The 14,310-nt window shown below is 41.4% G+C and overlaps 1 protein-coding gene across 3 annotated transcripts in view; it reads left to right on the top strand.

Annotated features, from left to right (window-relative positions):
* The window catches only part of LOC109007238 (protein RST1), a 32,828-nt gene that overhangs the window by 8,087 nt on the left and 10,431 nt on the right, over positions 1 to 14,310 (top strand). For all 3 annotated transcript variants that reach the window (XM_018986834.2, XM_018986833.2, XM_035693603.1), the window contains 8 exons: positions 852 to 924; positions 1,279 to 1,447; positions 1,635 to 1,765; positions 1,855 to 1,946; positions 2,731 to 2,822; positions 2,887 to 3,102; positions 3,224 to 3,301; positions 3,809 to 3,991. In XM_018986834.2, coding sequence (XP_018842379.1) covers positions 852 to 924; positions 1,279 to 1,447; positions 1,635 to 1,765; positions 1,855 to 1,946; positions 2,731 to 2,822; positions 2,887 to 3,102; positions 3,224 to 3,301; positions 3,809 to 3,991 — 1,034 coding nt within the window. The remainder of the gene's footprint in view (positions 1 to 851; positions 925 to 1,278; positions 1,448 to 1,634; positions 1,766 to 1,854; positions 1,947 to 2,730; positions 2,823 to 2,886; positions 3,103 to 3,223; positions 3,302 to 3,808; positions 3,992 to 14,310) is intronic.

The following is a 14,310-nucleotide window of genomic DNA, read 5'->3' as shown; positions in this document are numbered from 1 at the left end:
ACCCGTGTACTTGGGCTTTTGCCTATTTCTATGATCAATAAATTCTTATCCGATCAAAAAATGAAAGCTTGGTTGGACTTAAAATAACGGCTTGATTTTTATTTAGCCAAACTTAATGTGAAATATTAACTTTTCTTTCAATAAAAAAAAAAATAGCATCCTTGTGGCAACAAATACCTTAAAGTTGTCTTAAGGGTGCCCTCAAGGTCCTATGATACCTGATTGGCAGATTGACTTGGCATCAATCATCGCACTCTTCTGAGTTAACTAAGGAAACAAGTACATTATTCACCTACTAGTTGGTTGTGGTGCTGTTTTTACTGCACATAATGCTTGATTGGAATCCTGAAGAGCATACACAGTTTGAAGAAATAGTCATTGCAGTGCTTCCATAATCATGATTATTGGCTTATTATTTTCTTCAAAGTTTTAACAATTGGTTTGGAACCTTTGGCGATAACTCTTGCAGTATATGGATATGCTGTTAAGCCTTGTCCAACATTTTAGTGAATAATAAGCCCAGGCTGGGCTTACATAAGCATTTTTCTTTGGTTTCAGTTGAGAACCTTTTAATGAGGATGAGGGTGGATAACCGAAGTTATCTGAGGAAACTCTTTTTGTTCCAAGCAACCCAAATCGTTTCTCTATCTATTTCTTTTTTCTTTTTAAAAAAAAAAAAATATTTGGGAAAGACAGTATCAAAGTTCAGGATCCATTTGTACTTTGCAAATGCTTCAATATTGTTGTTTTTCCGAAGAAATTGTTAATTTCAAGTGTTATTTGTTATTGAATTATAGGTATTTCACTAAAATAAAGTATCCTGAAAGTATTCAATGTTTGCATATGTCCAGATTTTTATACAGCTTGGGATGTTATTGCGAAGCATTTGCTAGATTACTCCACTGACCCAGCTCTTGCACATAGGTAAGTATGCCTGGGTATGATATTTTTGGATTATGGGGAGGGAGGGAGCTCCTAGCAAGTTGGAAAGGGCAGTTTAGTAGCCTTCAATGCGCATTACTGTAGATAATTATTCCGTCTTGCTTGTTGTCAGGAAAGAAATGCACGTAGTGTGGTTACTGGTATTCAAGGCATCATTTCTTACCACCTTTTTGAGAGTAGTACAATTTTTTGTATCTCTTCTTTTTGAGAATTTTAGAGCTCTTTCATTTTGCTTGTTAGGTGGATCTCCCATATACTTCCTCTGTACAAGGCAGCACCCTTTTATCGTATTAATAAAATTTTATTCTTACCTACAAAAAATTGTTTTATTGGCAGCATTTGCCTTCTGCTGAGATGGGGTGCAATGGATGCTGAAGCATACCCAGAAGCTTCAAAGAATGTTTTGCATATTTTATGGGGCATTGGTACCTCTGCCCATCCTGGTCATGACTTAAAATGGGCAAAGGCAAGGACCTCTGCTTTTGTGGCCTTGATCCAATATGAGGTAATATTATGAATAGTTGCAGTAAATTTCCCCCAATCTTAATTACTTTATGCCTTCGATGTGTAGACTATATTAAATCCTGCATCCAATTTGGTGGTTATATTATCGCATTTTTCTGCTTTGAATTTACTTTTTTTTCAATGCAATCTTCTTAAATAATTTTTTTTTTCTATATAATGTTCTTCAGGTATCACATGCTGATAAAAGTATTCCAGAATTCAAGAATAGGAGCTTGGAGCTGCTTTTTTCTGAGACCAACTCCAATGTACTCAGGGCCATGGAAGAATTTCATGTCAAGATCATAACATATGAGCACGTGTAAGCTTTAAATTTCCTTCCAATTTTTTACTGCTCCATATGTTCGAGATATATTGGAGAAGGATGAACTTTTTGTTAACATGCTTCAGCACTCGCCGAAGATTGATCAAGGAGAAAAGAGTTGCAGGAAGTAAGATTGAGAAGCTGCTGGATGTATTTCCTCAGGTTATCCTCTCTTCAGGTATCGTGAGTTACTGGTCCATATAGCATCCACAAAAGAAATGCTAATTTGCTCGTGCCATCAAAATTAATGCTAGTTACTTTGACTTTGTTGACTGAAAAAAAAATGCATGGATGATAGTGCTTTGTAACTCTCTTATCCCACAATATGAATGATCCACAGCGTGGGGTAGGTCATAAAAGTAGTCATGGGTGCTAAGTCTCACATTTGATTATTGCTAAGTGAAATTGGGCTTTATAAGTGATTCTAAGGAAACTTCAAATCGACTAGTCTTGAATCATCGCTTCGGTGCTTCAAAACAAATTTTTCTTATTTCAAAAAGTTGTTTAACTACTTTTGCCTGCACAATGCACAAAGTTCATAGGTAAAATAAGAGAAAGATGAAAGTATAAAGCAATAGGTTTCAAAAGATAATTATTTTTGGACAATGATACACGTACAACTATCTTACAACTATTTTAAAATTCATTTAAAATCAACCAATATAATTGTGACACTTCATTAAAAAATCATTTCTATTTTACGTAGCTACCCTTCATCTTAAGTAGAGTGGTAAAATAGTTGTAGACTAATTGTAGGTTTATTATTTTCCATTATTTTTTCATTGACAAGACTAGGCATATTGCAAAGTGATGACGGTGGCTTTTGATGATTGCAATTAATCAAATAATTTATGGTGGTGAATTTTTCTGTGATGGTAATTAATCAAATCTTAACAGCATAGTCCCCTCCACCCTTCCCCATGGCTATTTCTGTTCTGATCTTTTAAGCATTGCATTTGCAGAGGAAAGAAGTAATGCCAAAAAATTACCTGGTGCAGCTCTGTTATCTCTTTCCTTCACTCCTAAAGATGTGAGCAATCAGGGGCCATCAAGGGTAAGATACATAATTGATGATTTGTGTTTCTTGAGGATTTACTCTAAGACTGTATTTTGTTCAGGGATTACGAGATCCTCATGCTGGATATGAGAATGCAATGGTGGAAATAGCAGCATCTCTTCAGCTCTCAAGAAATATTTTCTTTGCACTTCTTTCACTGCAGTCATGGGATCCCTTTGTGCGACGTTGGATGAGAGCTGATATATTGTATTTTGATGCTAAATCACCTCCCACTGTCTTGGATAAATCTTCCAAAGCGGCTAATGATATCCTTAAGGTTGACTATCGCCTTGAACTTTCAAAATCCTGCTTCTACAACCTTGAATTTATTGCATTAATATCAAAGAGATTCTGTGTAGTAGGTGGTCTAATTCTTTTTATATTTTTTTATCATGCAGAGTATGATACGAATAGCAGAAGAAGCCATCCCTAGATCTTCTGAAAATGTTGCATTAGCCATTGGTGCACTTTGTTCAGTATGAATTTTACAGGATTGTAAATTGTTTTTCTAGATTTATAATCTACTGCTGTGCGTATTATCAGTCAACTGCCTATTTCTCATCAATAAAATTCTTATTTACTGATATATAAAAAAAAAAAAATTGCATATTGTCAGTCAACTGTCAAAGGAAATGTATGAGATCAAAGGAATCATTGTGAAAAGACTCTAAAATTATTCCTGTGTACTCCAAGATGGAATATCTAGATTGTGGGAACAAACCCTATCTCATATGCCTCAGTTATGGATAATTTTGCATTATAAATGTGCCAGATGGCAAGTCGTCCATTTTTCAGAGTAACTTATTCTGTCTTCTTCATTAAAAATTGAAATTTTAGAATCAAATGGTAGGCTCAGAAAGGACCCTGGCCCCATGTGGTCCTCTCAAGTGTCTTCCATGCATTCTACATTTTTTAATAAATTGTAGCACTCAGTAATGTATTCTTTTAGGAATTTGACTTCACGATTGACATTCTTTTGTCAGGTCTTGCCTCCATCTGCCCATACTGTTAAATCAACTGCTTCAGAGTTCCTGTTTAATTGGTTGTTCCAGCATGAACATGAACACCGCCAATGGTCAGCTGCTATTTCTCTTGGATTGATCTCAAGTTGCCTTCATGTAACCGATCATGAGCAGAAATTTCAGATCATCACTGGACTTGTTGAGGTGTTCGCTGCTCTGGATTTTTTAGAAAACTCATTAAGTAGTGTACTGTATTTCAAAAAATAAAAATATCTGTTTTGACTTGGTGGGAACGATCTCTTTGCTCTGAAATTGTGATGTTTTAAGCTTTGATATCTTGGATTGTATTATAAAAAAGGGCCTTTGTTAGATTCAAAATCTCGGGTTGAAGTCTTGCTTATTGTAGGCATTGACTTTTTTGGATGGGTTGCTTGAAGGTAGTCCTCATCGAGACAAAGACTTTTGAGCTTTCATACGCAGGAAGTCATGCTGTTCGTATTATAGAGAGAGGAAGGAAGGTGACTAAAGAGTTAGTACTAAGTAGTTTAACAATGCTCTGGGTTGTTCAGTCCCTGGAAGATTGCGTTCAATCGGATGGCAAGAAAGAATTTATTAGAACATTCAGCTTTGGTGGCAGTGCCTATATTGCACAAAGGTCCTCGAATGCTTATGGTCGTTATCTGACCATAGTAGAGTACAAAGGTGGTGGAAGGAGAAGTTTACTCATCTTCCCTAAGGAAGTGGAAGGCAAAGGTTGGAGAAAGATGGCTTTGGAACTTAGTGAGCTGTGTGGCAATGTGGGTAAAGCTGGAGGGAAGAAATATGGGGGTGCTGAGATCATACAACAACCTTGCAAAATAGTCACATGCAGCGGTACAACCTCCAAGACCTACACCGAGGTAGTCTCATGCTCTACTCCAGCCATCAAAGGAAGCGTCGGAAGAATAGAGGAGTATCTGATAAGAGTAGGGTTGTCATACTGAGATGTGGAGGGCTGTAATGGTATTTTGAAGGAGATAGAAGTTACCGTTGTGGAGCAAGGCGAAGAGAAAAGGCCTAATGTACCACCAGCCAGAAGGCCTTACGCAAGAAGGGATGGGGGCTCTCTATTCAAGGGGCGTTGTGCAGAGAAGATGTTTATACAAAGCATAAAAGAGGAGCTGATTGACTTAAGGGAGTGGTAATGGGTTTAATCCTCAAGTTAAATCAGGACATGGGGTTCGGCTTAGAGGCCCGATACATGCCTAAGTTTATGGACTCATAGAGGGGCTCAGAAGCGAATAGAGAACCACGTAGAACAAGGGCGCGAGAAAGGAAAGCAGAAAGCCCATGATCCAACAGGGCACCCAGCTAGGCCATGGCGGGTCAAACACTCGGGCTTCTCCACATACGAAACTAGGTCATCTTCCAGAGCTACAACATTACCATCGACGTTGACGATACACCGAATGGTGACACCACATAACCGACCAATGGAGGCATTCGACTCAGTTGCCAGCATCTCGGCCGATGTGGGGGCGGCGCTGGCGCTAAGGATAATGGATGTTGGGCTGGTTTCTGATGCAAAAATCATCGCCCGAAGTGTCCAAATCGACGGGAATACGTACATATCAACCCAGAACGTGATGTTTGTGGAAAAAGAAGGCCTTTCATTCCTAGGAAATGCTCAAACAGATTTAGGGGTTTGTGAAGGTAGTATCACAAAGGAAATGAGATTTTTAGACAATACATTGGTTGTGTATGACGCAGTTGGGGTTGAGGGCATTGACAGGTGCTGGATCATGTCTCAGACAAGATGGATGCAGTACGAACAAACCCCTTGGTCAGTGAAGAGGATCATTGGGATGAACCAATCTCACTGTCTTCCCTACATCCAAGCCACGGTTTCCAGGTCTTATAATGGGTTATACACAAGGCAAAATAGATTCAAACTTGTGTGGGGATCGTGACGGTTTCGAGGACCAATTCATAGCTCTCCTTGTAGCTATAGAGGTCGGACAAACCCGCTCTAGCTCACTTGGGGAGCTCACTTACGCTAAGAAGAGAGCTAGAGAATTAAATAGGCTTGACTGGACAGTAACTGATGGAGCAAGAGAGAGGAGCTCTAATCGCAGGAGATCGAAGGGAAGGGCAATGGCGGTTGTTTTATGAAACCCAAGATTGTTTTATGGAATGTAAAGGGATTAATTGAGAAGGAAAAATGCCTTAAAGTTAGAAATCAATTTCGCAAAAGGAGAGTAGGCATTGTATGTTTGCAAGAAATGAAATTGGCATTTATCCCCCTTCACACTATAAAGAGTTTATGGGGTTGTAACCAAGTGGGGTGGCATTACTTACCTTCCAATGGAGCATTGGGAGGTATCTTAATGATGTGGGACAAAAGAGTGGTGGAAAAGATAGATGATTGTTTGGGAGACTTTATGGTGGCTTGCTTGTTTAAGAATGTCGTGGATGGATACCAGTAGGTTTTCGTAGGATTTTTGACAGCAAGACCTTCCTTATTTAGCTTTCCTAATCTGTATATATATACTTCCTTACTTAGACAGATCATGTTCCTTACTTAGACAGATTAGGTAAATAGTCGTAGTTTCCTTTTGTAGACAGATTTGATTGCTGTAAATTTGGCTTGATTCTAGCCTTGTATCATGCACACTTGTGCCTATATAATGAAAGAAAATCCTCACAAAGGAGGCATTCAATCCAATTTGACATGGTTTCAGAGCCAAACCTTAGAAATATTTCTAGTTCTTCCTCATGGGAATTTTTTTTTGTTGGTGGACACTAGTGCTACCATTGTCGGCACTGTCTGTGCGAATTGTGGCCTTCGATTTTGCTGGGTTGTGTTATTTCTTGGCTTTCAACAGGCTCTGTGAAGGATTTGAGGTTTATGGAAATTTCTGTGGTGGATTTGTGGCTTTCGGCAGTCTCTGTGAAGGATTTGGGCTTCTTGGCAGTTTCTGTGAATTGTTTTTGGTTCCCGAGGCTTTTTGTTCTTTTGGTTCGCGGCAGTTCTCTATTTTGGTTCTCGGCTTTTTCAATTTCTGATGCTTCGTAGATACGTGAGGTATTCTTCTTGGCTGTTTTTTTTATGAGCATCATGTCTTCAGACTCTTTTGCTGTGAAATTCACGAGTAAGAATTATTCTGCCTGGGAATTTCAATTTCGCTTATTTGTCTTGGGGAAAGAATTATGGGGTCATATAGATGGTAGTGATCCTGCTCCTACTGAGCTTTCTAAATTGGCTAAGTGGAAAATCAAAGATACTAGGGTGATGACATGGATTTTAGGCTCTGTTGATCCTCTTATTATTCTTAATCTGAGGCCATATAAGACTAATAAAACTATGTGGGAATACTTAAGGAAAATGTATAATCAGGACAATTCTACTCGGCGTTTTCAGTTGGAGTACGAGATTGCCAATTACACTCAGGGCGATCTCTCCATTCAAGATTATTTTTCTGGGTTTAATAATCTCTGGGGAGAATTTATTGACATGATTTATGCTAAGGTACCGGAAGAATCTCTCTTTGTTGTGCAGAAAGTTCATGAACAAAGCAAGCGAGATCAATTTTTAATGAAGTTACGACTTGAATTTGAGGCCACTTGCTCCAACTTGATGAACCGTGCTCCATTGCCTTCTTTGGACGTTGTTTTGGGGAGTTATTTTGTGAGGAGTAGCATCTTGCCACACAAGCCACTTGTCAGCAAGACAAAATGTTACCGAATGCAGTGACTTATGCGGCTCATGGGAAGGCAAGGGACGCGACATGAGGAAAGTTCAATGTTTCAGCTGCAAGGAATACGACCATATTGCTGCTCACTGTGCGAGGAAATCTTGCAATTACTGTAAGAAGCCAGGGCATATTATCAAAGAATGTCCTATACGTCCCCAGAATCGTCAGGCTAATGCTTATCAGGCCACTGTGAGTCCATCTACTTCCACTAACTCTACTATTGTTAGTGATTCATCTGCTCTTACTCCTAAGATGGTGCAACAGATGATTATTTCAGCATTTTCAGCCTTAGGGCTGCAAGGTAACGGATCACTTCCATCTTTATCATGGCTTGTTGATTCGGGTGAGTCTAATTACATGACTAGTTCTTCTGATACACTTAGCAATGTTCGGACTTATAATGGCTCATTGCACATTCAGATTGCTAACAGTAGTCAGTTACCTATTCATGCTATTGGGGATGTTAATCCCACAGTTAGAGATGTTTTTGTATCTCCTGAGCTTTCCACTAGTCTTATATTAGTAGGTCAGTTGGTTGATAACAACTGTGATGTTCGTTTTTCTCGTGATGGTTGTCTTGTGCAGGATCAGATGTCGCGTAAGATACTCGCGAAGGGGCCTAAAATTGGACGTTTATTTCCTCTACATTTTTCCATTCCTGTTGTTCTTTCATTTTCTTGTAATACTGTAAACAATAAGGGTGAAGTATGGCACAAACGGTTGGGTCATCCTAACTCTGTTGTTTTATCTCATTTAATAAACTCTGGTTAAAAAAGTTCAAACTATGGCATTTTAGTTTTTTTTTTTAGCTATGAATTTTAGTCTATCAGTGGTGCTATTGCTTATAGCTTAGACTTTTCTCTCCGTACGCTTTAGACTTTTCTTGTTGTCAATGGTGCTTGGAGGTTGTTGACGGGGTTTATCTGTTAGTAAAATGAACTCTTTTAGTTGTTTAGCTATAGAGTCTAAGGTTTTTGAGGTGAGAAGACTTGGGGGTAGGGTATCCATTACTGAGAAAGGATGGAAAGGAGTGAGCTGCATATGGTTGGGTTTAGAGACTATCAGTTGGGTGGCTAACTCACTGGAGGCTTGTTTAAAGGCTGAGAACAAAGGCTACTACTCAGCTCGGAGGGAAGGTGACAGAGGCCTTACAGCCCAGCGTTGCTCTAACTCTCGTGGCTCATATATGGCTTTGGCTGTGTATGGGGGGGGAGGGCGCAGGAGCTACATCCTTATACCTGAAGACAAGGCAGGAATGGGGTGGAGGAAGATGGTGGCAGTGTTGAAGGATATGGGCAGAGGAGCTGTCCAGGGGAGGAACCCATCGTCTGAGATGGTGGAAACTTGGCCATCCAAGTCGTACAAGGAGGCTCTGGAGGTGCCTCGAGCTGTGCAGCGCACTGTGATAGGAGGCTTGCAAAAGGGATTACCTCCTCTTTCGGCAGATACTCAGTGTGGAGTTGGTATTGGCAGAGGGATGATGGGACCGAAAGAAGAAATAATTCTGATGGAGTTACGTGAAGTGCAGGAATCGTTGGGGGAGCTAACTAATAGAGTAGGGGAGTTAATACGGTGCGTTGAGAGTTATAATAATCTGGAAGGAATGGGCTCGGGTTGCCAAGTGGGCCTTGGGGACACGGATGGTGGGCTTAAGGGCCAAGGGAAGGGCTTAAGGGCCTTGGGGATACGGGATGCCATCTGGAGGAAGAAGAAGCAGGCCGAAGGTGGCCCGTCGACGAGTGGGCCTGAGCCACCGTCGCCGGAAACGACACAATCGACTCCGACGAAGGTCGCAGAGGCAACGATGGACGTTGCATCGCCGGTGGGTACGGAACCAGAGCAAGTAGAAGAGAGTTACGACGGCCTCTGTACTCACGATGGACCGAAAGCTGCACAGACTGTCACGATGAAGGGTATCGGCGCACAGACTTCGTCGCCGATGTCAGAGGAGCCGTCGGCGAGCAGCGACAAGGTTATAGAAGGTTCGGGACTTATACGTGAAGTTGCTCTGGCTACTGTAGTCGAGCCTATGCCTTCGAATCAGACACAGACAGCCCCGAAGATGTGTTTGGAGCATGCTGAACCAGACACAGTGAGCCCCGATGATGTGGTTGCACCAGACTCAGTTATGGGTGGGTCAAGACCCACTATCTTGGTGGGAGCAGATTCTGTCGGTGGAAAGGAGATGGGTACCAGTCAGCTGAGCATTTATGGGGACTCTGGGGGCAGAGAAGAGGAGGAGATGAGTAGCCCGATACCCTTACAGATGCTTCCACCTCATATTGCACATCGAGCATCAGATTGGGTACTAAAAAAAGTAGAGGAGCTTCATGGTTGGGTGGGGATTTCCTGTGAAGGTTACGAAGACCAATTCATGGCTCTCCTAGTAGCCATGGAAGCTGGTCGCTCCTCGGTACTGAAGTCGGCAGCTAAAAAGGAGAGAGAATTGAAAAGATTACAATGCTCCATAAACTATGATAATAAGGAAGGAACCTCGGGGAGAGATAGAGCTAAAGGGAGGGAAGTCTCTCTTGTTAATGAAGCCTAAAATCTTATCTTGGAACGTGAGAGGGATCAATGACGTGAATAAACGACTACTTATTAGGTCCCTTCTCCGTAGTTGGAAAGTAGACATTGTTTGCCTACAAGAAACTAAACTGGCATTTATTTCTCTTCGTACTATTAGGAGTTTGTGGGGCGGTTTGCATGTGGGATGGCTGTATTTACCGTCAAATGGAGCTTCCGGGGGCATACTAGTTATGTGGGACAAAAGGGTGGTGGAAAAAATGGAAGATTGCATGGGGGATTATGTGGTGGCATGCTCTTTTAAGAACATAAGGGATGGTTATCAGTGGGCTTTTGCAGGCGTCTATGGGCCTAATTTTGACCGGTCTCGAAGGCTACTATGGGATGAGTTGGCCGGTATTTACAGTTTATGGGACTTACCTTGGTGTATTGGAGGTGATTTTAACGTCACCCGTTTCCCGAGCGAGAGATCAGGTGGATCGGGTTTCAACTCACCAATGGTAGATTTTTCTAACTTCATTTCCGAACAGAATTTACTAGATATTCCTCTTGCAGGTGGTTCATTCACTTGGTCTAACAACCGAGAACTCCCATCTTGGTCGAGGATAGATAGATTTTTAATCTCTCCGGAATGGGAGGCACAACATCCGAATCTCATTCAGAAGAGACTTCCCAGGTTGTATTCAGATCATTTCCCCATTCTTGTGAACTGTGGGGGCATCAGAAGAGGCCCAAGGTATTTCAAATTTGAGAACATGTGGTTGAAGTCAGAGGGTTTTCTGGACAGAATAAGACAATGGTGGTCCTCTTACCATTTTAATGGTAATGCTAGCCATAAGATGGCTTGCAAGTTAAAAGTCTTTGAAAAAGGACCTGAAGGAGTGGAATATACAAGAGTTTGGTAATGTGGACAGTCAGAAATCTGTTCTAATGGAGGAGCTTAAGAATATGGAGGGTGTGGAAGAGGAGAGGGTTTGCACTGAAACCGAACGGGCCCGCAAATCCCAAGTGGTTGCGGACATTGAACGGTTGTCTCTTTTGGAAGAAATATCGTGGCGTCAGAAATCTCGAGCTTTATGGTTAAAGGAAGGGGATAGATGTACCAAGTTTTTTCACCAAGTGGCCAACTCACATAGGCGGTACAATACTATAGATACTTTGTTGATAGATGGGGCGGTCTCTTCTAACCATACCGAGATCTCAGACCACATTGTCAACTACTATGATAAGTTGTTTTCGGAACAATTTGAGTGGAGACCGAGACTTGACGGGTTGGTGTTTGATGTTCTTGACCCGCAGGTTGCGGATCGGCTCGAGAGGCCATTTGATGAGGTAGAGGTCAGGGCGGTGATTAAGGGTATGGCGGGTGATAAAGCCCCAGGGCCCGATGGCTTCTCCATGGCTTTCTTCCAGACATGTTGGGATGTGCTTAAAGATGACATTATGGAGGTTTTTCATGAATTTCACAGAAGCGGGCGGTTTGAGAGAAGCCTTAATAGTACATTCTTAACACTCATTCCTAAAAAGCCCGGTGCTGTAGAAGTGAAAGATTTTCGTCCCATTAGTTTGGTGGGTGGGCTATACAAAATTTTATCCAAAGTATTGGCGAACAGACTGAGTAAGGTGATGGAAGGCTTGATTTCGAAGCCTCAAAATGCATTTGTTCAAGGTAGGCAAATCCTTGACTCGGTGCTTATAGCCAACGAATGTCTGGAGAGTCGTATTAAATCGGGTGAGCCGGGACTCCTTTGTAAGTTAGACATGGAGAAAGCTTACGATCACGTCAACTGGAGGTTCTTAATTTATATGCTGGAAAGATGCGGTTTTGGCTCTAAATGGTGTTCTTGGATCCTGCATTGTATTTCCACGCCTTGTTTCTCTGTTTTGGTGAATGGCACATCCAAAGGTTTTTTTAAGAGCTCCCGAGGTTTGCGACAAGGAGACCCTCTTTCTCCTCTTCTCTTTGTTTTTGTAATGGAAGCTTTCAGCAAGATGATTTCAGGGGCGGTAGAGGGAGGATTCACATCAGGATTCTCAGTGGGAGAGGCAAGGTCAGGGTTGCTTAACATCACTCACCTTTTGTTTGCTGATGATACACTAATCTTTTGTGAGGCCAGACGGGAGCAAATCCGAGCTTTGAGAGCTCTTTTATTATGCTTTGAAGCCGTGTCAGGTTTGAAGGTGAACTTGGCTAAATCAGAGGTAGTGCCAGTGGGACATGTACCCAATGTGGAGAGTCTGGCATCCGTCTTGGAAGGTAAGATAACTCAGCTGCCCATGATATATCTTGGCCTTCCATTAGGTGCGGCGTTCAAATCGAAATCTATTTGGGATGTTGTTATAGAAAAAATGGAGAGGAAACTAGCTGGTTGGAAGAGGATGTACTTATCTAAAGGGGGCCGGGTGACTCTCATAAAAAGTACTCTGTCTAACTTACCAACTTATTTCCTTTCCTTATTTCCACTCCATGTTAAGGTGGCTCATCGCCTGGAGAAAATTCAACGGGATTTCCTATGGGGAGGGATCAAAGATGAGTTTAAATTTCACTTGGTGAAATGGGCCACAATTTGTTCCCCTATCAAAGAAGGAGGTTTAGGTATACGGAATTTGAGAACTTTCAATCAAGCCTTGCTTGGCAAATGGTTATGGAGATATCACCAAGAACGGGAGGCTTTGTGGCGAACCGTTATTGCTTTGAAGCACGGGGAATCTTGGGGAGGGTGGTGTTCTAATGAGGTGAGTGGACCTCATGGAGTTGGGCTTTGGAAACACATTAGAAGAGGGTGAGACACATATGCAGCACTTACTTGCTTCAAAGTTGGCAACGGATCTAAGGTAAAGTTTTGGCATGACTTATGGTGTGGTGATCGGACGCTCAAGGATGTTTATCCACAAGTTTATAGCCTAGCAAGAAGGAAAGAAGCTTCTATCGCAGATCTGATTATCTCTTCCAATGGCTCTTCCCAATGGAACCTCACTTTTCATAGAGATGCACAAGATTGGGAGATGGACGACCTTTCGGCCTTTTTTGATTTTGTGTATGCCACTAGTGTGTTGGGGGAAGGAGAAGACAAGATATGTTGGCGTCCATCTAAGAAGGGAGTGTTCACAGCTCGCTCTTTCTACCACTCCTTAAACTTGCACAACTCAGTCCCATTCCCATGGAAAAGCATTTGGAAGACAAAGGCACCTCTAAAGGCAGCTTTTTTTGTATGGACAGCATCTTTGGGGAAGATTCTTACCATAGATAACCTAAGGAAACGTGGCATTATCGCTATAAATTGGTGTTACATGTGTAAGAAGAGTGGTGAGTCCGTTGACCATCTATTACTACATTGTGAGGTTGCCATGACTTTATGGACAGATGTCTTAGCACGGGTGGGATTAGCGTGGGTGATGCCGGAAAGGGTGTGTGATTTTTTAGCCTCTTGGAGAGGTATTAGGGGAAACACTCAAATTGCATCCATATGGAAGATGTTACCTATTTGTCTATGGTGGTGCATTTGGAGGGAGCGGAATGCAAGATGCTTTGAAGATCAAGAAAGATCAATGGAGGAGCTTAGAATTTTGTTTTTCAATACTTTACTCCATTGGTCGATTGTAATTGATTTTCATGGCAGGTCTTTTCATGAGTTTCTTGTATCTCTAAGCTAGACATTGTGATCGTGTTCATGTATATGTCCCGTGTACTTGGACACTCTTTGTCTCCCTTTTGATCAATAAAAATTTGTTTACCGATCAAAAAGAATAAACTCTGGTTTGTTGGGCAATAAAGATCAATTTTCTTCTCATTTCTCTTTTGATTGCTCCACATGCAAATTAGGGAAAAGAAAGGTAAAAGTAAGTCTCTTTCTTTTCCCTCTCATGGTAGTCATGCTGAAAGTTGTTTCGATTTGATTCATCGTGATGTGTGGGGAATTTCTCATGTTATCTCACATGCGAATTATAAATACTTTGTTACTTTCATTGATGATTTACCAAGTATACTTGGATTTTTTTTCTTCATTCTAAATCTGAGGTCTTTTATGTTTTCCAACAATCCATCGCCTATGTTGAGACTCAATTTTCTTCCAGAATCAAAATTCTAAGGTCTGATTCCTGTGGTGAATATATGTCTCATGAGTTTCACGATTTTCTCCAACAAAAAGACATTGTTTCTCAGCGGTCTTGTCCTTAAACACCTCAGCAAAATGGTGTTGCTAAACATAAAAGTAGACATTTGTTGGATGTTGTTTGTACTTTATTGCTCCACTCATCTGTTCC

This window comes from Juglans regia, chromosome 1 (genome assembly GCF_001411555.2).
Source record: "Juglans regia cultivar Chandler chromosome 1, Walnut 2.0, whole genome shotgun sequence".
NCBI classification, from domain to species: domain Eukaryota; kingdom Viridiplantae; phylum Streptophyta; class Magnoliopsida; order Fagales; family Juglandaceae; genus Juglans; species Juglans regia.
Note: the sequence above shows the minus strand (reverse complement) of the source record. Positions and strands in the feature narration are given on the sequence as shown.